The sequence below is a fragment of the Bombyx mori genome, chromosome 28 (genome assembly GCF_030269925.1).
Source record: "Bombyx mori chromosome 28, ASM3026992v2".
NCBI classification, from domain to species: Eukaryota; Metazoa; Arthropoda; class Insecta; order Lepidoptera; family Bombycidae; genus Bombyx; species Bombyx mori.
In genome coordinates, this window is record NC_085134.1 from 1,809,952 (window position 1) to 1,832,205 (window position 22,254).

At 34.2% G+C, this 22,254-nt stretch overlaps 2 protein-coding genes across 3 annotated transcripts; one reads left to right on the forward strand and one right to left on the reverse strand.

The window, feature by feature from the left end:
• Positions 1–5,489, reverse strand: LOC101745056 (mediator of RNA polymerase II transcription subunit 20). 2 transcript variants are annotated; one of them, XM_062676775.1, is made up of 4 exons: positions 5,320–5,489; positions 2,040–2,182; positions 991–1,250; positions 1–260 (listed from the first exon to the last, which is right to left on the reverse strand). In XM_062676775.1, the coding sequence occupies exons 1-4, from the start codon at positions 5,451–5,453 to the stop codon at positions 51–53; spliced, it is 747 nt and encodes a 248-aa protein (XP_062532759.1). In that variant the 5' UTR covers positions 5,454–5,489; the 3' UTR covers positions 1–50. The 2 variants fall into 2 exon arrangements, with proteins under 2 accessions (XP_062532759.1, XP_004933539.1); XM_004933482.5 differs by lacking the exon at positions 5,320–5,489 and adding an exon at positions 2,572–2,722.
• A 4,975-nt stretch (positions 5,490–10,464) lies between these two features.
• On the forward strand, positions 10,465–21,726 carry LOC101740432 (homocysteine-responsive endoplasmic reticulum-resident ubiquitin-like domain member 2 protein). The gene is made up of 4 exons (XM_004933535.5): positions 10,465–11,040; positions 12,674–13,107; positions 17,959–18,186; positions 18,649–21,726. Exons 1-4 carry the CDS (start codon positions 10,906–10,908, stop codon positions 18,938–18,940), a joined length of 1,089 nt encoding a protein of 362 aa, XP_004933592.1. The 5' UTR covers positions 10,465–10,905; the 3' UTR covers positions 18,941–21,726.
• Positions 21,727–22,254: the final 528 nt, after the last annotated feature.

Genomic DNA, 22,254 nt, shown 5'->3' on the forward strand with positions numbered 1-22,254 from the left:
TAAAATGTACATATTTATTTAATAAAAAAACACAAAACAGTCAACTTAGTTCATGTCGTTCTCATCCCTGTAGTCTTTCTGTAAGCACTGAAATGTTCTAAATACTGATATATTGTGTCTATTGGAGTGTATATTTCGTTCATTCTGCTTATTAGATGCTGAGGAGGTTGGACCGGAACAGTTGGCCCTAACAATCCTTGAAGGAACTCTCGAAGCAGACCCCAGACCGCATTAGCCATTACGCATGGTCTGTATTCTACCTAGAAATTATAGAACATATTCTAATGATACTGTGAATAATATCAATATAGTCTGAGATATTGAGGCAATGACAGAGAGTTAGGGAAAAGAGAATTGATAGATTGAATTGATTGATAGATTGACTCCTACACATCCAGTCTAGTCTATGCAACAATATGAAAGTCTAGCCGTTGCCCCTTGGCCAAAAATGTGTTTTGAGTATTAATTAGCACCAGATAGACGGTGAGCTCGAACATCTAATACTAAGAAAACTCAAAAAAAAGAGATGCCTAATGTATGCCTGACAATTAAATTTCCATAGAAAAAATAGCTTCATATTGTTATAATTATCAAGCCTATTCAATCCCCAAAACTAGGTATGACCTTTGGGCATATTTCTGCCACAAGGCACCACCACGCCACCAAGGTGTTCCACTTTAAATAATAGGTAACAGTTATCTAATATAATTGGCACTTCAACCTCATGTATTAAGGTAGCCAATGTCAAGTATGATATAATTTTCATGGTCCCTAATATTCACTACGCAAATTTTGAAAACTTTGACAACAACAGCAATCTATAAAAAACAAAGATTTTTTTAACATAATATTACGGAAGTATTCTTTTTAGGAACGTATTTCTCCATCTATCTTTATGTACTATTATAGATATAGTGACGGACGTTCTGGATGCCTCCAAGTGTTCACATATATTAACATAGCTATTCACTAATTATTCAATTCACTCACCTCAATCAAAATCCCTTTAAAATTCTGATTCATAGTAACTGATCCGAGCTTCACACAGAAATCTCCGAGCTCAAACCTAGGTCCTTTGCTCTCGATTTTGGTTTGTTTCTTAGAAGTATAATGCTGAGACAACTTCATCATTAACAAGTCAAATAGTCCGTCAGCTATGACGTGAATATTTTTCGTGCCACTTTCAAGGATTGAGAAGACAGACGCAGGCTGCTCAGAGTTGTGTAATATATGTACTGTTTTTGTTGTACCTGGAATATTTGAGTTACGTTTTTGCTGTCAGAAATTTTAAAAGCAGCATTAGACAAAACTTTAGGTAAGTGTGTTTCGTATTGTTAATTTCCACAAGCGTATGCAAGTAATGGTAACCGTTAAGTGGTCTGGCTGAATTTGATGAAAAGATAATAAATATTGGTATCAGCATCTCATCAACTTTTCAATTCAACTATCAAGTACACGATTAGCTTTGGTTTTTATAAATTCCTTGCATTTTATTTTTTATTGCTTAGATGGGAGCTCTCATCCCACCTGATGTTAAGTGGATGGATGGTGGTTACTGGAGCTCATAGATATCTACAACATAAATGCCCCACCCACCTTGAGATATAAGTTCTAAGGTCTCAGTATAGTTACAACGGCTGCCCCACCCTTTAAACCAAAAAGCATTACTGCTTCACAGCAGAAATAGGTGTGATGGTGGTAACCGTGAGGACTCACAAGACGTCCTACCGCCAGCAATTACACAAATTATAACTTTGCGGGTTCGATTTTTATTACACGATGTTATTCCTTCACTGTGGAAGTCAATCGTGAATATTTGTTAAGTACGTATTTCATTCGAAAATTGGTACCCACCTTCGGGCCACATAGGCCACGAGGACTTTAAGTACAATAAACTAGCTGACACCTTTGTAATGTCTGAAATATTTTCAAATATGTCATATCCATGTATTGGCGATGGGCTGTGTGATTTCTCTATAAATCGCTAAGTGGAATGTGTCTTTCTTTTTACTTTTAGCTTGGATTCAGTAAACACGTACCCATGAGTGGATGTGATAAATAACTCTCGCAATCAACCAGGAACTGTCCTTGTTGTGTCGCCCCTAATGCTAAGATACGCTTTGTAAGTAACTCCACTACATATGTTCCGGTCTTGTTCTCTGGCACTGGATATTGCTGTAAGCTGTCAAGTTAATAATTGAAACAGTTTATTAAATATAATCCACTCTTCACGATTTTTTTATGGTAGATTTTGTAGTTGTATCAAAAACATAATAAATAGATTTGTTTCGTTATTATTTTTAATGATACTCTTCCTTCAGTCTGGCCAAACTGTGTCAAAAATAAGCTACACTAACATGTATTTTTATTCGGGGATAGTTTTCATACACCGGATAAGGTTAAAGAAGAATTTGAGATAACGTATGAAGTCAAGAAGTTTACTTTCTACCTTTACATAGAGTTATTACTTTTATTAGTATTAGTATTATACATCGCGGTATATTTTTATGAATGTAATTATAGGAATACCACACAATAATAACGTTCTATTTATTAAATTTGCACACTTACACTGTTACCCCCATTATAGATTGTTTGTATACAAAGCACAGATTATTAAATTATTTTAGTCGCTATGGCAGTGGGCAGGCAGAGGGCTTGCAATTTAATATTAGTAATAGACAGGGGTGCCTATCTGAGATCGATTAATCGAATCTGAATCGATTCACTGCATCGATATTTGACCCTTGAATATCGATGTTGATTTTTTCGGTTTTGGTAAAAACCAGTAATTTATTTACAATTAGCCTGTTATCAAGCAATAAATAGAATAAATACTTCAATTTTAGATAGTAAATCACAAGAACAACTTCCACAAAATAATAGTGAAGAAGTCGACGGAATCGAACTGATACGGAAGAAGTAATTTGGGATTTTCATAAATTGCTGATGAAAAAGCAACTTTTTACATTTATTGCACTGAGAAATGAAGGCTTAGACGAAGAAATTGAACACTATTTATTTGCAGGCAGTTGTGTACCTGAAGTATGACCACATACTTCACTGGCAAGAAAAGAAGAAAAAAAACCATCTAACACTACGTCCACTCAATAGCCATGTTTTTCTTTTATGAATGAGGGATCACTGGTGGGCCAGAGGCCTTTCCAGTTTCACCAGGACATGTGGGCGAGCAAAGGCTCATCCAGGAGAAGTGGGATGTGCTAACAGAGCCATGATGTATATGAGTATTGAGGCATCATCTTTACCTTGTGAGAGCGCTTCAATTGCCTGCAATAACGCAAGTGATGAGCGGAACCGCTTGGATCCCAATACACTTGACAGACTGTTTTTAAGAAGTTCGGATACTAGACGGTGGGAAAATCTACATTATCTATTAGAAATTATACCTAACTAGCGACCCGCCCTCGCTTCGCTTCGGAAACATTAAAACACACATGAAACCAAAAAAATAAAATAAAAAAAATTAAAAAAAATTAGCCTATGTTCATCAGGGACAATGTCGGCTTCTAATGGAAAAAGAATTTTTCAAATTGGTCCAGTAGTTTCGGAGTCTATTCGAAACAAACAAACAAACAAATCTTTCCTCTTTATAATATTAGTACCTAATGGGACAAGATTAAAGGCAATGATAACAGACAACACCATAGTTTTTGGATGAGATGAAATAAAAGAATCTCTAGTTAAAATAGTTAGAATTTGGTGAGAATTCAAAGATAATTTTAAAAGAACCCGAGAAACTACTAACAGTATCGACTGAGTCCTTATCTTACATGTTGAGATATAGCACTAGCTGCGTGTCGCCGCACTAGTAATGTTGACTCGCTACCATGGATACATTCTCTACTTAATAAGATTGTGTCGTGTGAATAAAATATAACTGATGATAATAAAAAGAGTCTGCTTATTCTTTCATATAAAATCTTAACATGGTAGCAGACCGCGTGTGCAGTAAGTAAATAAAAATATATTGGGTTGCGATCCACTAGAAATAATATCGGCGAAAATTATAAAAAAGAAAGATGACAACTGCGAGGTCTCTTCTGCCGATTTTGACTGAAAATTCAAATTTTAGTCATTGGAAATTTAGATTGAAATTACTGCTGGAAGAAAAGTAATTAAGCAATGTATTCTTAAAAGAGAAACCGACGGATCAGGATGACTCACGAGCAAAATCAATTTTGGTACAATGTCTGAGCGACAAATATATTTACATCGTAAAAAATGCGAATACGACAAAAGAAATGCTAACGTCATTGGAGGCCATATTTGAACGAAAAACAGTCTGTAATAAATTTTATTTAAAACGGAAACTCATAACAATGTGCTATGATGATGAAAGCAACTTACAGCAATTTTTCCTAAAATTTGAAGGAATTCTTAGCGAATTAGCGGCAATCAACGTAAGCGTCGAAGTAGAAGACCAAATTTGCTATCTGCTGTCTTCTTTACCAAAGATATACGATCAATTAATTACATCAATTGAGACTATGGGTTCCGAGAAACAACTGAACATAGAATTTGTTAAAGCAAGACTACTCGATATGGAGACAAAGTTAAAAATGGACAGAAATAGTGAAGGTTATGAGAATAATGCCTTCATCACGTGCCACTCCTGCGGAAAACGTGGACACAAATCATTCGAATGCCGATCAGGACGAGGACAAGCGCCGAGTAGAGGACAGTCATTGACACGAGGACGGAGCTATCCAAGATCGTGTGGACGCTCATTTAGAGGAAATTCAAGTTCACGACATACAACGTATCAACATGCTTCAGCAGCAGGCACAGAAAATAAAGAAATAGGTTTCATTGCTAGCGATATTATTGCTAATGTGGGTGAATGTGGTAACATAGAACTAATTATAGACTCAGGATGTACGGAGCATTTAATAAATGAAAAATATGAAAATTATATGACGGATATTACGTATTTAGATAAACATGTCAAAATATTCGTAGCTAACGGCCAATGTATTACAACTAGTAAAAGAGGTAAACTTAAAGTAAAATATCAAAATACTACGATTAATATTGATGCTCTAATTGTGAAAGATGTTTCATACAATTTATTATCAGTAAAAAAGATTGTCGAGGCAGGTTTTAACATAAACTTTAATAAATACAATGTTAAAATATTTAATAAAAAGACATTTTTACGCGGCATCGTGCAAGGAAAGTTGTATAAGCTACAAGCCGAATTATGTAAGTCCGAAGTCTGTAATATTACTGATGCGACAGATCTATGGCACAAACGTTTAGGTCACTTAAATAGGAAAAGCCTTAATATACTAAACTTACCTGTATCTAATAGAATTTGCAGTCCTTGTATGGAGGGCAAAGCCACCCGAAGCCCGTTCACGCCTATCCCAAAGCCTAGAACAAAAATGACAGCCGAGATGCTTCACACAGACATAGCAGGACCGATCAGACATCAAGGACCTAATGGTGAAAAATATTTTATGAAAATTATTGACGATTTCTCTCATTTTTGCGTAGTGTATCCCCTGAAGAGCAAATCTGAAGCAACAGAACGACTGATGAACTATGTATTAAGAATTGAAAACGAAACGGGGAATAAAGTTAAAAGAATTAGATGCGATAATGGTGGAGAGTACACTGCTAACAGTTTGAAACTTTTTTGCATAAATAGAGGTATTAGTTTAGAATACACATTACCGTACACGCCACAACTTAATGGCATATCAGAACGAATGAACCGCACATTATGCGACAAAACGAGGACTCTATTAGCGGAAACCAATTTGCCAAAACATCTGTGGTGCGAAGCAATACAATGTGCAGTTTACCAATTAAACAGATCGCCATCATGGGCCATAAGCTTCAAGACACCCAGCGGAATATTTTTTGGTAAAAACGACATATCGAGATTGAGAGTATTTGGTTCCAAAGCTTGGGCTACTATAGTACCCAAACCGGACAAGTTTGCCAAGAGAGCAAAAGAAACAAGAATGGTAGGTTATGGAACTGTTGGTTACAGATTATGGGATCCAGAAGAAGATAAAATAGTTATTTCCAGAGATGTAAGATTTGATGAAAGCGACATTAAATTCAAAAACAAAGAAGAAGTGAAACAAGTTAGATATATTCAAGACAAAGAAGAAGAAATCAATAAAGAAAAGCAAGATATTGTAGAACAGGAAGATGAATTTAAAGATGCAGAAATGAACACTGATCAAATTGAAGAAGCAATAATCAGACCCAAAAGAACGATAAATCCTCCTGCTTATCTTAAAGATTACGAGACGAATATAGAAAACATAAATGAAACTAATATTGTTATATGTCTGAGTGCAAATGCACCAGAAACTTTCGAAGAAGCTATAAAAGAACCAGAATGGAAAAACGCAATCAATAAAGAACTAGATGCACTCCAAAGACTAGAAACGTGGGAAGAACAAGAAATAACCGATGGAAGAAAGCTCATTGATACAAAATGGATATTTAAACTAAAAGAAGATGGAACAAAAAAGGCAAGACTGGTAGCTAGAGGCTTCCAACAAAAGAAAAAAGATATTTTTGACAGCGTTTATGCACCCGTTGCTAGACATTCTACCATAAGAATGATCTTATCAAAAGCTGTACAAGATGATTTAAAGATTATTCAACTAGACATTCCCACTGCATTCCTAAATGGAAAATTGAAGTCTGATGTATTTATCAAAATACCCCAAGGATTAGAAATAAAAAATAATAATACAGCATTAAAACTAAAGAGAGCATTATATGGATTGATTGAATCACCAAAATGTTGGAATGAAACACTTGACGAATTTGCGAAAGCTAACGGATTCCAAAGATCAGAATATGATTACTGTTTGTATTACAAAGAAGATTGCTGGATGCTGATTTACGTGGACGATACCTAATCATTGGAAACGGGGAAGATATTATTAAAGCACTTAAGGAGGAGTTTAACGCAAAATATATGGGTGAAATGAAGAACTTTCTCGGAATGGAAGTTAAAAGAAATAAAGATACATTAGAACTGAAACAAACTAAAATGATTGAAAAGATATTGACTAAATTCAAAATGGATGTATGTAACGGAATTAAAACTCCCATGGAAAGAAATTACAATATAGAAATAAAGGACAATACAGAAGTTTTGGACGTACCATATCGAGAATTAATAGGAAGTTTAATTTATCTTACTGTAACAACAAGACCGGATTTAACATTTGCAGTGTCATATCTGAGCAGATTTTTAGATAAACCGAACGAAGAATTATGGAAAGCTGGAAAAAGAGTAGTACGTTATTTGAAAGAAACAATAGAAAAAGGATTATTATTTAAAAAGACAAATGACAATAATGTATACGGATTTTCTGATGCCGATTGGGTTGGAGATAGAAGCGACAGAAAAAGTGTTAGCGGTGGTATTATCCTACAAGGGCAAAACCCCATTGCTTGGTTTTCAAAGAAGCAACAATGCGTAACTTTATCGTCTGCCGAAAGCGAGTATGTAGCCGCCGCATCATTAGCACAGGAAATTGTTAATTTAAAAGGCATATGTAAGCACCTAGGTTGTGGCCGTGCTATTTGTTGACAACAAAAGTACAATATCAATGGCCAAGAATTACGAGAACTCTAAGCGTACAAAACACATTGATATACGGTTTCATTATATAAAAGACTTGGTTGTCAATAAGGTGATCAGCATAGAACATATTTGTACCAATGAAAATTTAGCGGATGTTATGACTAAAAGTTTGAGCACAGACAAGTTTTATAAATGCATTGATAAGTTCTTGTGCTAATTCATAATTAGTTAGTTTACTGTTTGTTTAAGTTAGATATAGTTGTGTATTAAATAATAACTGTAAACCAAGTTATCATTTAGGAGGAGTGTTGAGATATAGCACTAGCTGCGTGTCGCCGCACTAGTAATGTTGACTCGCTACCATGGATACATTCTCTACTTAATAAGATTGTGTCGTGTGAATAAAATATAACTGATGATAATAAAAAGAGTCTGCTTATTCTTTCATATAAAATCTTAACATTACATAGCTAAAAAACTGTCGGATTTCTTGCACCAGTACATTTATTTAAGCTTTTGTACTATTGTACTTCAAAATCAATACGCTTACAGTAGTCAAGGTAAAACATAATTATCTAAGTATTTATTATTGAGACACACATAAGTATGTTAATGTAAGTTAAAATATAGCATTTTATTCGAATTAATAGTAAACTGAATATATATTTCGTTTTTTTAATTGACCGTTCCTTTTTTATTTTACGCTAATGTAAAATATGGTAAAATGTGGTATTTCCATGTGTTACCAGGACATAACGCCATAAAAAAAAAGTAGTTTCATGTAGGTACCAACCAAAGTGATTTCTTCTTTAATTATATTTGGAAGTATTCTCCATATTTTGTCTATATAGTCTATGCGATAGAGATGTCAAAATCCGATAAATTTTCAACTGTTGCAATATTTGCCGTATATTAATCGATGTATTCAAAGAGAATAAATTATAAAACAAACAAAAATATATTTGGTTATTGTTGGTCAATAGTTTCACTTCGCTAGATAAAAAACTTTAATTTTTAATCAATCAAATTATAGTTTCTAATATCAAGAAAAATGACAAATAGTATTTTTAATTATTAATCAAATTGTAGGTACGACAAAAATTAATTTATTGGTATTTTAAAATCATCTATTTTATATTTTTTTAATATTTACTGTTCATCCAAAACTATTCCACAAAAATAGCAACAAATCGAACCTAAGGTGCCGGTAAGTCGATATTTCGACAGGTGAATGAAGTTAGCCCCTAAAAAAATTTTTTTTTCCTATTTTATACTTATTTTCTATTAATTCGTTTGTTCATCATTTATTCATGATTGTTCACTTTTAATAATTGTTTGTTCTGCAGTTATTTATTTTAAAAAAATATTTAAAAATATACCTACAAGTTAGCCCCTCTAATGCAATTTTTAATATTTTTTCATCCTTAATGACTCGTAAATATTCATTTTCGATTGTTCTTATATAAAACACGTTTGTTCTCTTTCGAAATTACTCGTTTTTTGTTTAATTTACTATTTTTATTAGTTGAAAAAATGTATGCAAAATATGTGTACTGCGCATGTGTCAACTATAATGCCTAAACTATCTACGCGGATTTAATCGTGAAAAAAAAAACAAATATAAATCCTGAAGGAGCAATTAATTGGTATACAGTTTAAATAAAAAAATTAAAAAATAAATAAATGAAATAATGTGAATTGGCGTTAAGTTAGACCAAATACATTTTTTCCATCCTCCTACTTATCGTTATGAAGGTATAAAAAAGATAGGGAGTTCACATAGGTAATATAAACAAATAAGTAAATATGTTCATTATTTATCTTTCAAGAGATAATATAGGTATACATTATAATTACTTTTTTACACAGTCGAAAATATATTCCTAACATTAGTAAAATAACATTTTAATACGATAGGTAAGAGGATGGAAAAAATGTATTTGGTCTAACTTAACGCCAATGCACATTATTTAATTTTTTTTTTTTTTTTTTTATTAAACTGTATACCAATTAATTACTCCTTCAGGATTTATATTTGTTTTTTTTTTTCACGATTAAAACCGCGTAGAAAGTTTAGGCATTATAGTTGACGCATGCGCAGTACACATATTTTGCATACATTTATTCAACTAATAAAAATAGTAAATTAAACAAAAAACGAGTAATTTCGAAAGAGAACAAACGTGTTTTATATAAGAATAATCGAAAATGAATATTTACGAGTCATTAAGGATGAAAAAATATTAAAAATTGCATTAGAGGGGCTAACTTGTAGGTATATTTTTAAATATTTTTTTTAAATAAATAAATGCAGAACAAACAATTATCAACAGTGAACAATCATGAACAAATGATGAACAAACGAATTAATAGAAAATAAGTACAAAATAGGAAAAAAAAAATTTTTGAGGGGCTAACTTCATTCACCTATATTTCGACATCCTCACATGAAGCATAGATTACACTTATGCTAGACTTTTTGGCGGGAAGTTGCGTGATTTGTTTTATTTTGTCTATTTAGTATTTCTTCAGGTTTAGGTAAATGTGTCATAACGGTGGCTTTTTAACTGCTTAATATCTATGAAAGTGCACAAATCTGGAAAAATAAAACAAAGCCACTGGACGTAACTTCTCGGATCCTCCAAAAAGTCCACTGAAAATTTTTCAGTAAATGACCACCATTTTACTGAGATAACATTTTATCCCATATCATCTCATTTCATTTCATTTTCATTTTATTTCATTCCATGTTTCATATTAATCAACTTCATTTCATTTCATAGTATCATTTTTCATATAAAAAAGTTTTCATTAAATTTAAAATAAGACTTGACCTAAAGATCTTACTTACCAGGTCCTAAAATCCCTTAAAAAAACAATAAAAAAAATAAGAACTTCAACCAAGATTTATTAATTAATCATTAGTAGTGGATTTAAATCTTAAGCAACTATCCAATTACGTTCAGTAATTTTGCAATAACACAATATATTATATCTACCACCTAATTATATCAAAGATTCAATCAAGAATTTTTATGACGTCACTAATAAAGTTGGACCAATCGGGAGTGGACAGATAATTTTATGACCAAATTGACAAGTACTCCTTCATTACCACAGTATTTATTTACATTTAGTTTAAAACTACTCAAGATAGACATTACGTGTTACACAAAGATTGTGGAAATAAATTTAAAAAAAAGACAGTAATTACATCAACTAATTATTGAAGTAAAATTAAAAAGTGTGATTATTTTGTATAATCGATTACGCGTTTTGTATTTCACAAATTTATCTTACTACGTTTTGTTGGATGTTGGAAAATGATACCAGATAACGTTACCTTGATTGTAAAGGCACCTAATCAGCAGGTCGAGGATCAAAACATAGAATGCAGATCGTCGTGGACCGTGAAACAGCTAAAAGGACATCTATCCGAAGTGTATCCAAGCAAACCGGTAAATAACGAATTAATCAATGTAGATTTTATTAATTAGGCGCAATAAGTTTATGTAATCCGTTGTTAGGGCTAACACCGGTGCAAAAAGAAACAACTTTGACCAAATTAAACGAAACCAGGCTATTCAAAGTGAATTATAATTTGAATTAAAGCAATTTTGATATAATCTCGTTAATCAAATTATTTCCTAGCACATTCTGCTTCAGAAATAATAAATAAATCGATATGTATAGTTGTATAGGTGTAGCAAGTGTAATTTCATTGCTTTATTGCTTTTATTTTTAGTTGTCTTCCTAGTGACTTATATTTTGTTATTTACGCCAGTGGATAAAGGCAAATGTATGAATCAAGGCAAATTTATGGTAGGCAGCAGCTTGGCTCTGCCCCTGGCTGACGTCCATGAGCGACGGTGACCACTTACCATCAGGTGGGCCGTACGTCCGTCTGCCTACAAAGGCAATAACAAAAAAAATTGAGTTTTTATAAAATGAACATTAATGATGTAATAATAATCCTTAATCTAAATCACAAATCTTTACAGATTCTGTGCTGAAAGCTATCAATAGTACATTAATTTGGAAATCGCAATAACATGATTAGATAAAAATAAAGTAATAAATAGTAAAACAAAATATATCAATATTATATTTTGTTGGATTATTTTAATGAAGTTATATGTACTCTTCAGTGATATTATTTTAAAGGTCACAAAATATTTACATGACCAAATCGTTCTTTAGTTATTGAGTGTTCAATTAACTCTCAAACTAATCATAACTATGAGGTATTGAGAGAAGTAGTAATCTGATAAAGTGACATTGTCATCCTTAAAATGTGTACTGATTTAAAATATTTTATTAGTCTTCTCTGTTATGCTATGTAAATACAATTTGGTAAACATCACACCCTGTTTATCTAGCCAATTCTTATCAGCAGTGATACTGCAATCTGTAATGGCAATAAAGAGTAGAGCCATTAAAAAGCGCCTATAAAAAAAAAAATGAAACAGCACAAAACACAATCTATTTGCTTTTAAACTCACTTTTGCATAGAACTGGCTAACCATCTTTTAAAGTCAGTTAATAAACCAATTAATTTTGATAACACTAATTTGGTGCACATTGATAAGGCTGTAAATGGCAATAAAAATACCACACCAGAATATTTGAATTTTTAGTCAGTCCAATATGTTAGTAAAATAGCTTTAATATTTATTTTTAGTTTTTAAAAACATTTATTGAGTATTTAAAAATTTATGTCAATACACAGTTTTTATTTGTCATCACTTTGTACGGATAATTTAAAAATGTTAATCAAAAATGTGTATCTACAAAAATAAATCAAAATATAAACAATTCATAACAAGTGCATTATATATCTTGCATGCTCTGTCAAGTGAAACTTTCTTAACACAAATATTCCAATGGGGTAATCCAAACATGAAAATTACATTAAACTTTTACACTATGATGAATAATATCAGTTTAAGGAAAAATACTGGCATATTGTATACAGCAAAACATATTAATAATTGTTTTTTATTATTATTTTAAAACCATAAGAAATTAACATATTTCTCAATTCAAGTCAACAAAATTTAATTCCTTCCAATTGATCGTTTTGTGTTACAGAGAACAGATGATCAAAAAATTATATACTCTGGTCAACTTTTAGACGACAACACAATACTGAAAGATGTTCTCCGAACTTATGAAACCACTATCGCTCATACCATGCATCTAGTTTGTACACCAACCAGGAAAATGGCTAGCCCGTTACCCCAAGACAAGGTCGAAGTGGAGCCAACTGAAGGACTCAGGCACCGGAATGTACCAGAACCAACAAGACCGGTGGAAGCCAGACCGGAAACAAGGCAGAATGATCAAAACCACACAGTTGAAATGCAGAACTATCTGACCTCTTTGACAAATAATTATGGACGGCCTAATTTCATGAATTACAATATGGCAGATGGACAGATTCCGGGTGATGTCACTTCCCAAGTTAATCAGATGATGATGATGCAACAAGCTTATTTGGAGTATCTTAGGCAGTACACTAACATGTGAGTATATAATAATATGATTAATTTTATGTTCACTTATCTAGTGCAATAAAAAAGGTTTCTTTTGGTATTTGCATAAAAAATAATGTACATTGGACTCATCCTAGGATAGTGACCATTACTCTAGGCACATAACCACCAGTTGATTACTACAAGGTTTTCTGTTATCTTATAATAGATTTAAAGTCGATCTGCTTTGAGCTTCATGCCCAGTGGTACTAAGTGTTTCTGGATCCATAGATCCTTCTCCTGCTGTTGGAAACTACTGGTAGCAGCAACCAAGGCACTGATCACCATACTCGTGAAGCTTTTAGCTCATAGCCTCAGCCCATTGATCTTCGCCTGATCTTAAAGGATTGTGAAGAGTTCAGTGTAGTATACTCCCGTAGCAGTTGCTTTTGAGCTTTTAGGCCCCCTTGGAAGGCAATTGTACGGCTGTCAGAAAGCTTTCTTTTCATCGCTCATCGATCCCAGCTAAGCAGCAAGGTCTGGACCATCCACGATTCTCATTCGCAGACTCGAAAAATTTTCAAATACGTCATGAATTAAATTTCGGTAACATCCTTCGTCTCGACTGGGCTTTAGATACGGGTGTAAATTTTTCCACGTAACTAAGACGTTTTTGTGAATTCGTTATAAAAAATATCGCTGCGTAGCCAGTAGGCCTTGAACTCTTCTATCTATGTACGGCAACCGGTGATCAGGAAATAATGCATTTTATTTAATTCGAAGGTTACTCGGTGTTCGGTACGTAGGTTAAGTAGGTAGTATATATTATGTCAATACAACGAAGGCTTAGATGTCTGAAGATCGCCGAGTACATTTACGGTTATTGTGTATAATAAATATTGCCAGTAATCGTTCACGCGTGTACCTGTATGCCTATTTACGCGAATCAAATAAAAACTGCAATTAGCAATAAAGCTACGTAAATACATTAAAAAAAACACGTGTAGCACTCAGGGACTGCCGCGGTACCTAAAGCTATTGCATAGCATTTTTTATCAACTTATGCAATTATAATTAGACAATAATAATTTAATATAAAACAATAATAAAATAAGACCACGCTATATTTATAAACATTAACTGTGCCCTTCATACTCATAAGCTTGACCGCGCAAGAGAGAGATAGGCATACTTTTCATGATGCGCATGCAGTGCGACGTCACGCCGCGCGCTTATTCACAAACACTACACAAGCGCAACGTGTGAATGTGTTGAACGCGAGCTACATGGTAGGCGAAGCGGGGGTGTTAGGTTTTATTTTCGTTACGGAATTTCTTGATTCGGTCGCCCCGCTCAAAGCCCGCGATAAAAGCTATGCAATAGATATTTTTTTTTTGTTTGCTCAAAACCTTTACAATGTTAATTATGACGCACTATTTATTAAAATTTACTCTATGTAAAACGTTGTTAAGTCTAGTTCGTATCGATTTATTACCATTCGCAACAAACAATAGCTTAATAGATACGGTTAAACACCTTGTTTAAAGACGTAAGCAAACAGAGCACACACTTTATGTCGCATTGTTCGTTTGACGATTTAATTGGTCCCGTTTCGCTGTGTGGTGTCAGCTGGTTTATAACCTTGGGATTCAAAGGCGAATCGTAGAATTTCACTGAAAGACAACTGTTCTGAACGCTTTACACAATCTTTGCTTTTACGTCGTCGGCAAGGTCGAAAGGAGACTGATCATTTGGTAACCGATTTTGTTATTTGACTTATGAGGGCTTATATGGAGGACTCGTATATACTTGATATATGAGGACCACTTAGCGCTGCACTACACCAGGCAACTGACCGGATCCGATGGAGGCTGGCAGTCGACAAACTGAAGCGAAGTCACGATCCTCAGTAATGAGCGAGCGATAAAGAGGAGGATGAGGACTTACGTTCAAACATGCATGACGAATCGACAGGCTGTCAAATAATAATGGCGCTATGATAACTGACGTAGCCTGGAAGATTGCGACGTTGAAGTGGCGGTGAGCAGGTTACTCAGAAGTCCTCGAGTGACGAACGCGCACCGGAAAACGTGGCGTGGGTTGGGCTCTCACGAGGGGACTGACGACCAGCTAAAGGTCGCGCGAATCTAAAGGAGTGCGGGCTGCGGAAGACCGGTCACTGAGGCGAACCTTGGAGAGACTTATGCCCAGCTGTAGACGACTGTGGGCTTAATAATGCTGATGACATTTCAGAAGAGTTAAACCTAAAACCTTTCTCGTATCGGTCTTATCTCGTAGGGTGAGCGATCCTCGGCCTTGTACTCAGCCTTTCGAACCCTCCGGAGATCTGGTGGTAGTCCAGCGAGACATTATAAGAATGATCTTCGCACAGTTATGTCGGATCCGCGTTGATCCGATCGGGTCCTTGAATTTTTATCATGTTCCAACGACGCTATTCTATAAAATGGGGTTAACAGACCGTGAATGATAACGCGGTCAATCTACAGTCTAAAAACACATATGACCTAATAAGGTACATTGATGGCTTTTAATGTAGTTAGGCAGTTCAGAAGAAAAACATGGTAAACTCTTTATTCACTGTATAAATGTATGGATCGGCTCGATTTAATCGTTAATTACGGAATTCAAAAAACTAATTTAATTCTTGTAAATTACATTTTGTTGTGCAGTAATATTGTTAAAGGCTAGGAATGAATAAAACTCTTCACCGAAATCTATACTAATATATAAATCTACAGTGGTTTATACGGACGTTCCGTTATAACTACTGAATCCGATTGACTTGAAACTTGGTATCCATGTAGAAAATACATGTACTTAATGGAATACTCATATAATTATTTATATGAGTGTTGGACTCCCTAATTATAATGACAATAATTAATAATGTTAATTTTAAATGCCCAGCGAAGCGGGCGAGTACGGCTAGTACTAAATAAAACTCAATTTTTTACAACACTTATGCGGAGTTTACATTACGAAATTAGTGTCATGCATGTTGAACTCAGTTTCACGTAAGTAGTTTCGATATATGCGAAAGTAATTTCGTTAAAAAATTAGTGTCGCGAAATCCACAGTATCGCAGTAACCATGGCGCCTTCAGCATCAAAGCTATAATTTGCTAAATTCAATGTAGCTAAAGAAATGCTTATATACCTATAAACTTAAAAAAAGACTATCAAGAAAGAAAAAAGTTGGTAGATTCGAGGATGGTCAACAAGAAGGCATTTAGGTGCATTGAAGTTAGTCTCTGAATTAGCAGATGAAGATCCTGAGAGTTATAAAAACTATTTTCGAATGAGTGAAGATAATTTTGATTTTTTACTGTAGGTGTTTCGGGACCCTTGTCATTGATATTCACTAATAAGATCTATATATTTTTCTGTACTCCATCGTTGGTTTGCCATTTTCAACGCTCGAAGCGCGTCCGAACTAACAATACACACGTCCGCATAGCGCAGGCCCTTTCGCGAAATTAGTTTCACGTCGCGTCTACACTATGAAATTAGTTGCATGACACTAATTTCACAAAAAAATCGCGCAGTGCACGAAACTAATTTGCATGCATGAAATTAATTTCACGCCACTAATTTCGTAATGTAAATTCGGCTTTAAGGAAGCCTTCAATACAACAATTAATTTATTTCGCTTCATCATTAGAGTAGAACTGATTATATTTTTAGCAGCTACCTTCATGTCGTCTATGCTCCATTTATAATTGATACGTTGACACAATTATGTCTTAGGTATATTTTCCGTAACATTTCCACTAGTGCCTAGTGTTCTCTATTCGAAAACAGATGGAGTTACTAGTACCAGGCAAATACTTCTCGAACATTCCCCATAACATTAATTGTTGCGATATCTGTTTTTGCTTTTGACGACAAAATAAACGCTTTACTCGTACCGGTGTGAATCATAATTATAAGTGATTAAGTATTCTATCGTTCGATTTAATCGTAACATTCTACATTGCTGGTTTAATGTTTGATCTCATTTAGTTAAGGGTTTATCCTCTCGTCTGTCAAATAGAGTAATGGAACACTACCATGGGAAAAAGAACCACTAAGCATCATCACCATTAAATAGTTTTATGTGTAATGAGTTTTTATATTATATTTACCAAACCAATACACAACGAAGCTATTCAAATATTTTTAAAATTTCATATCATTCGAAATATTCAAATATTTATTTACATATTTCGATTGCTGGCAGCTGTGCATAAACTGTTTACAATGCTCTAGTGACGTTTATTTATATGAATTAGAATCCACTAATTACGTATAATGCTAACGAAACTTATAAAGTCAAACAAGCTTTAACAATACAATTTTATTTATAATAAAATTAATGAGGTATTGACATATTTAAGTTTTTAAAGGGTTACTTATGACGGACACCAACATGAAAGTTCTGTTAGATTCAAAGATCATGTCTACTTTTTTTAAGGGATTTTGTGACCTGGTAACTAAGACCTTTAGGTCAAGTCTTATTATAATTTGAATGAAAACTTTTATATGAAACTTCATATTATGAAATGAAATGAAGTTGAATTAATATGAAATATGGCATGAAATGAGGTGAGATTATATGGGATCTCAGTACGTAAAATGGTGATTATTTACTAAGACGTTTTCAGTGGACTTTTTTGAGGATCCCGAGAAGTTACATTCAGCGGCTTTGTTTCATTTTTCCACATTTGTGCACTTTCACAGTCAATAAACCACCGTTATTACACATTTAAAAACAAATCACACAACTTCACTCTTCGCATTCCCACCAAAAAGTCTGGATCATGTCTACGAGTTTCTTTAATCCCTAATATATAGTGGAAGCCGAGTATGTCAATATACTTATGGTGTAATATCACGTGTCCAGGCTACAGTCGTACAACGACACCCAGCCCCACGCCCCGGCTCCGGAGACGCCCGGGCCGGCGGAGCAGGCGCCTCCCCCGGCGGAGGAGGAGGGGGGCGCCGTGGGCCGCGACTGGCTCGACCACCTGTACGCCGGCTCGCGGCTCGCGATACTGTTCTCGCTCGTGTACCTGTACGGGAGCCCGGCGCGGCTGCTGCTGGTTGCGCTGCTCGTCACCGCCGGCTATCTGTGAGTATACTCCGTGAAACTTCTTAAGAATCGTTGTGATTTCAAACTCAATGAAACGAAAATGAGATAGAACACACATTATACGTGAAGTTAAAATATCAATTCACAGAGGGCGCTACTATATTAGATGATTTACAATTATTATTCCTATTTAGTTTGTTATCAACAGATGTCACACACACTTTTATTTATTGCATAGATAGGTGGACGAGCTCACAGTCCACCTACCCATAGACATCTATAACGTAAATGTCGGTACCTTGGTACCAAGGTGGGTACCTTGAGATATGATTTCTAAGGTCTCAAGTATAGTTAGAACGACTGCCCCGCCCTTCAAACCGAAACGCATTACAGCTTCACGGCGGAAATAGACTGGGCAGTGGTACCTACCCGTGCGGACTCACAAGAGGTCCTACCACCAGTAAAAACACATCACATTAATTTATTTCATGAATAATACAGTCACCAAATCGGCTTCTTCCGCGAACTACAACTGAACCCTGGCGGCAACCAACCTGCCAACGACCGGCCGGAGGAAGCGGACCGCCCCCCCCGGCCGGCCGACGCGGACCGACGCGAGCCGACGGCCGACGACAACCGACAACACGAGCCGACGACCGACGACAACAGACAACAGGAGCGTTCGGCCGACGACGACCGGCGGGCGCGGGGGACCGACCAGTCGTTGCTGGCGGCCGCGCGCGTCATCGTGATGTCGTTCTTCGCTTCGTTAATACCGGACGTGAATTATTAGTGAGTGTAAATTTAATTCTATATTTAATATTATTTTTCACAATTTTGTCGTCTGGTATACTCGTTGCGGCGAATGTGAATGTCTCGAAAAATCTTTAAGTGAATCTGTAAGTTTTGAGAATTGCCGGGTCGAAATTCCGGTGTAGGGGACAAAACCGTAAATGATAGTCTATGATAAAATTATTTGCCACATATGACGTCACGCTTTGTGATTGGCGTTTCGATTTACGTAAAAGTTGTTTATATTGTTCGATTTTATTACAAGAATAATGATTGTTTATTTACATTAAATTAAGATCGATATAAACTGCTTTGATGGTTTCGATATTATCAGTTGACATTCGCCGATATCGGCAGTCAGGACGGCGTTAATGAATAAAAGTGGTTCACATGCGCGCTTCGACACGAGGCGAACAACGACTTAACGGTAGGCAACGGCTTGACTCTGCCCCGGCCATTGCTGAAGTCCATGGGCGACGGTAACGCTCACCATCAGGTGGGCCGTATGTTCGATAAGGGCAAAAAAAACCATACGATAACGTCGACTAACAATCGAAGACTCATTGAAGCGAGAGATGGGCTTTATAAATTGCTTTTCGATTGAAAACTTTTAAGTTGTGACATGTCTATTAGAGTTACAAGGGCGGAACCCCGTGATTCTATAAAAATAAAGTTCTACGTTACCATAGCCGAACAGGCTGTTAGCAATGAAATCCCTTGACCTTGTAAAAAAATACTTTTGTCAACATATTTATTTTAAAAAAAAATGTCAAAGCGGGAAACACCTTTTTATGCGACACTTTTACAAGAGATTTTAATTTCTTAATATCGAATCAAATGCGCCTATTAGAATATTATTGTACTCTTAGCGCTATTTTGTAATAAATTTAAAAAAAGAAAATCATAACATACGCTTTAAAACAGTTCACAATTATGAAAACTTAAAATGTTAATAATTGTGAAATAAAATGGTTAAATAAAATGTTATTTGTATTGTTATTGGCGTTTGTTCAACAACTTTTTCTTGTAAAATTGTGGAAGTCTATTTTCTATATACAATTGTCTTTTTAACTTTCGTATAGGCGAATGTCAACAAATAGCATTTCCATCGCAGTGTTTAATTACCAGTGAATTATCCGAAATCGTAAGCGTTCGAATAACTAGCACGTTTAAGAATTATAGAGACCCAATAAAAAAAATGTGTTTTTTGAAAAACGTATAGTTTTCAAATCGAAAAGACGTAGAGGAAGGGGACGGAGTGAAAGAGACCGATGGATAAGTTTGTCCCGTTTTAAGCTACTTTTGGTCTTTTGGTCATTTAATATGAGTCTCTGAAAATAAATGCTCTAGGTCCATTTTTAAATTAAAATCGATATTCAAAAATTTCGAAATGTGTCTATAATTCTAAAGGTGCAAACGTCAGAAAAGAGTTTGAGAAAGAAAAATTTATAAAATTACAAATAAAAAATTTGAACTGAATTAAAACCAAATAATGTTTACATAATTAAGGTATTAGGTATTTAGATTTTAATAAAGCTTTTAAGTTATAGCTAATTAATGCTGTGTGGTTTGTAAATTCTTTATGAAGGATCTAAGATAGAATAGATATTTAATTAAATACATTTTGTGTTAATAGGTAATATGTTGGTTTCCTTTTGAAGCTATCTTTGCAGTTTATTAACATAAATAGACTTAAAACGTTGTTACAAACTACATGTCTAATAAAAACATCTTATTTAGTGCCCCACCAAAATGTATTTACGTAGCTTCCGGATGCTTGATTTTTGTAGATTAAGCCACAAATAAAATTGAATAGTTGTTTTTTTGTTTTTAATATTGTCAGTGTATGTACTCTGTTATTATTTTTACGGTTGAAATTATCAGACCATATAAGCAATATTAATTTCACCAAAATTTCTTTGAATATCCAAGGGAGTTAAATGATTATCCCTCACGTCCGATGAAGCTAGGATAACTCCTCGAGGTTACTAACATATTCTGTAGGAAGAAAAAAAAATACTCCTTAGTAATTTGAAACTAAACAGATGATTCGACAAAAATTTACATATAGAGTGGTTTTCCAGGATATTTCATATTCGCAGTAATGAATTTCCGAAAGACGATACGTACCTGTAAATAATTTTGTAAAAATCTAAATTTGTGATCGCTTTTCTATTATATTATTTGTGTAATACGCGATGCATAGTTAGTCTAATTTTGTTTGTAGTTTGTAAGCTATTTATTTCATTGTTGTTTTTTGTTGCAAGTGTTTCGAAAGAAAAAAAATATTCTTGAAAATCATATTTGAAAATTAATTTGTTTTCTAATAAAATACAATGTTGAATTTTTCAAAGAACAATGAATAAAATGTATAGAGCGAAGTTTATTTCTTCGATCAACTAAAGATTAGGAATCGTTTTTTGACAGATGTTAAAATGACAACGAATGTCAAATGTGTTGAAATCCGTACATATGTAAATACTGTGAACAGTACTGAAGCTAGGTACTTACGTTAAGTTACCACTAAAAATTTGACAACAAATTTCGAAGACTTGCAATAAATATATCACGTAACATTGTTACTTTGCGTGTGATCGTTACATGCTAAAATGACAACTGCTGTCGTTCAGTGCTATTAATATTTTCATACAAAGATAGATGCATTTCATTTCTTTTTTTTTCATAAGTTTGTTTTAATGTAGTTTTAAAAGGAAATCTTGGAGATGGATTGTTTGCTGTGATAAATGTTATTGAGTTTGCACCCATCATTAAATTATGAAAATTCAATGTTTGTTTTATTTTACGAACGTTCCTCCTAATATTTATTTTTGAAGTGAAACTTCTATAACGCATGAGGGTAAAATTTTTACAGAACGTCACGCAGGTATGCAACGGAAGTGACATCAAACTACTATTGAAATTAAGTACTTGTCAAATGTCAATAGTAGTAGTTGTTGTATTTTTCCAACTGAAAAGTCAAATGTATCATACCATACAGTCCAGTATTTTATAATTTTTTTGTGAAAAATGTTAATAGGAATTGAAATGAAATGAAATGAAAAGAATTTGGAACATTAATCAAATAGCATGAAATTAAATTAGTCAATTCAATTGGCAAAATATTAGTCATTTACAATTTAGAAATCTAAACTTAATGTGACCGTCAACACTGAGGTTAGAGATTGACATTTGACAGACTTTTGGCGGGAACATATCTCCCTTTTTTCCTTCCTCTAAGTCTCGGAAATCTAAAGTTTTAGATTTGTATAAATATAAGCAAGACTTATAAATTAGTTCGCCAAAAAAGTTTCATTT

Bases quoted from the DNA above. Each gene is read 5' to 3' on its own strand.
- LOC101745056 (XM_062676775.1), bottom strand. From the start codon at position 5,453: ATGTCTGATCGGTCCTGCTATGTCTGTGTGAAGCATCTCGGCTGTCAT. The intron at 1,251-2,039 runs GTACGTGTTTAC...CAAATATTCCAG, and splicing joins TTTATCACATCCACTCATGG to GTACAACAAAAACAGTACAT. The intron at 261-990 runs GTGAGTGAATTG...TATAATTTCTAG, and splicing joins TTAAAGGGATTTTGATTGAG to GTAGAATACAGACCATGCGT.
- LOC101740432 (XM_004933535.5), top strand. From the start codon at position 10,906: ATGATACCAGATAACGTTACCTTGATTGTAAAGGCACCTAATCAGCAG. The intron at 13,108-17,958 runs GTGAGTATATAA...TCACGTGTCCAG, and splicing joins CTTAGGCAGTACACTAACAT to GCTACAGTCGTACAACGACA. The intron at 18,187-18,648 runs GTGAGTATACTC...TGAATAATACAG, and splicing joins CTCGTCACCGCCGGCTATCT to TCACCAAATCGGCTTCTTCC.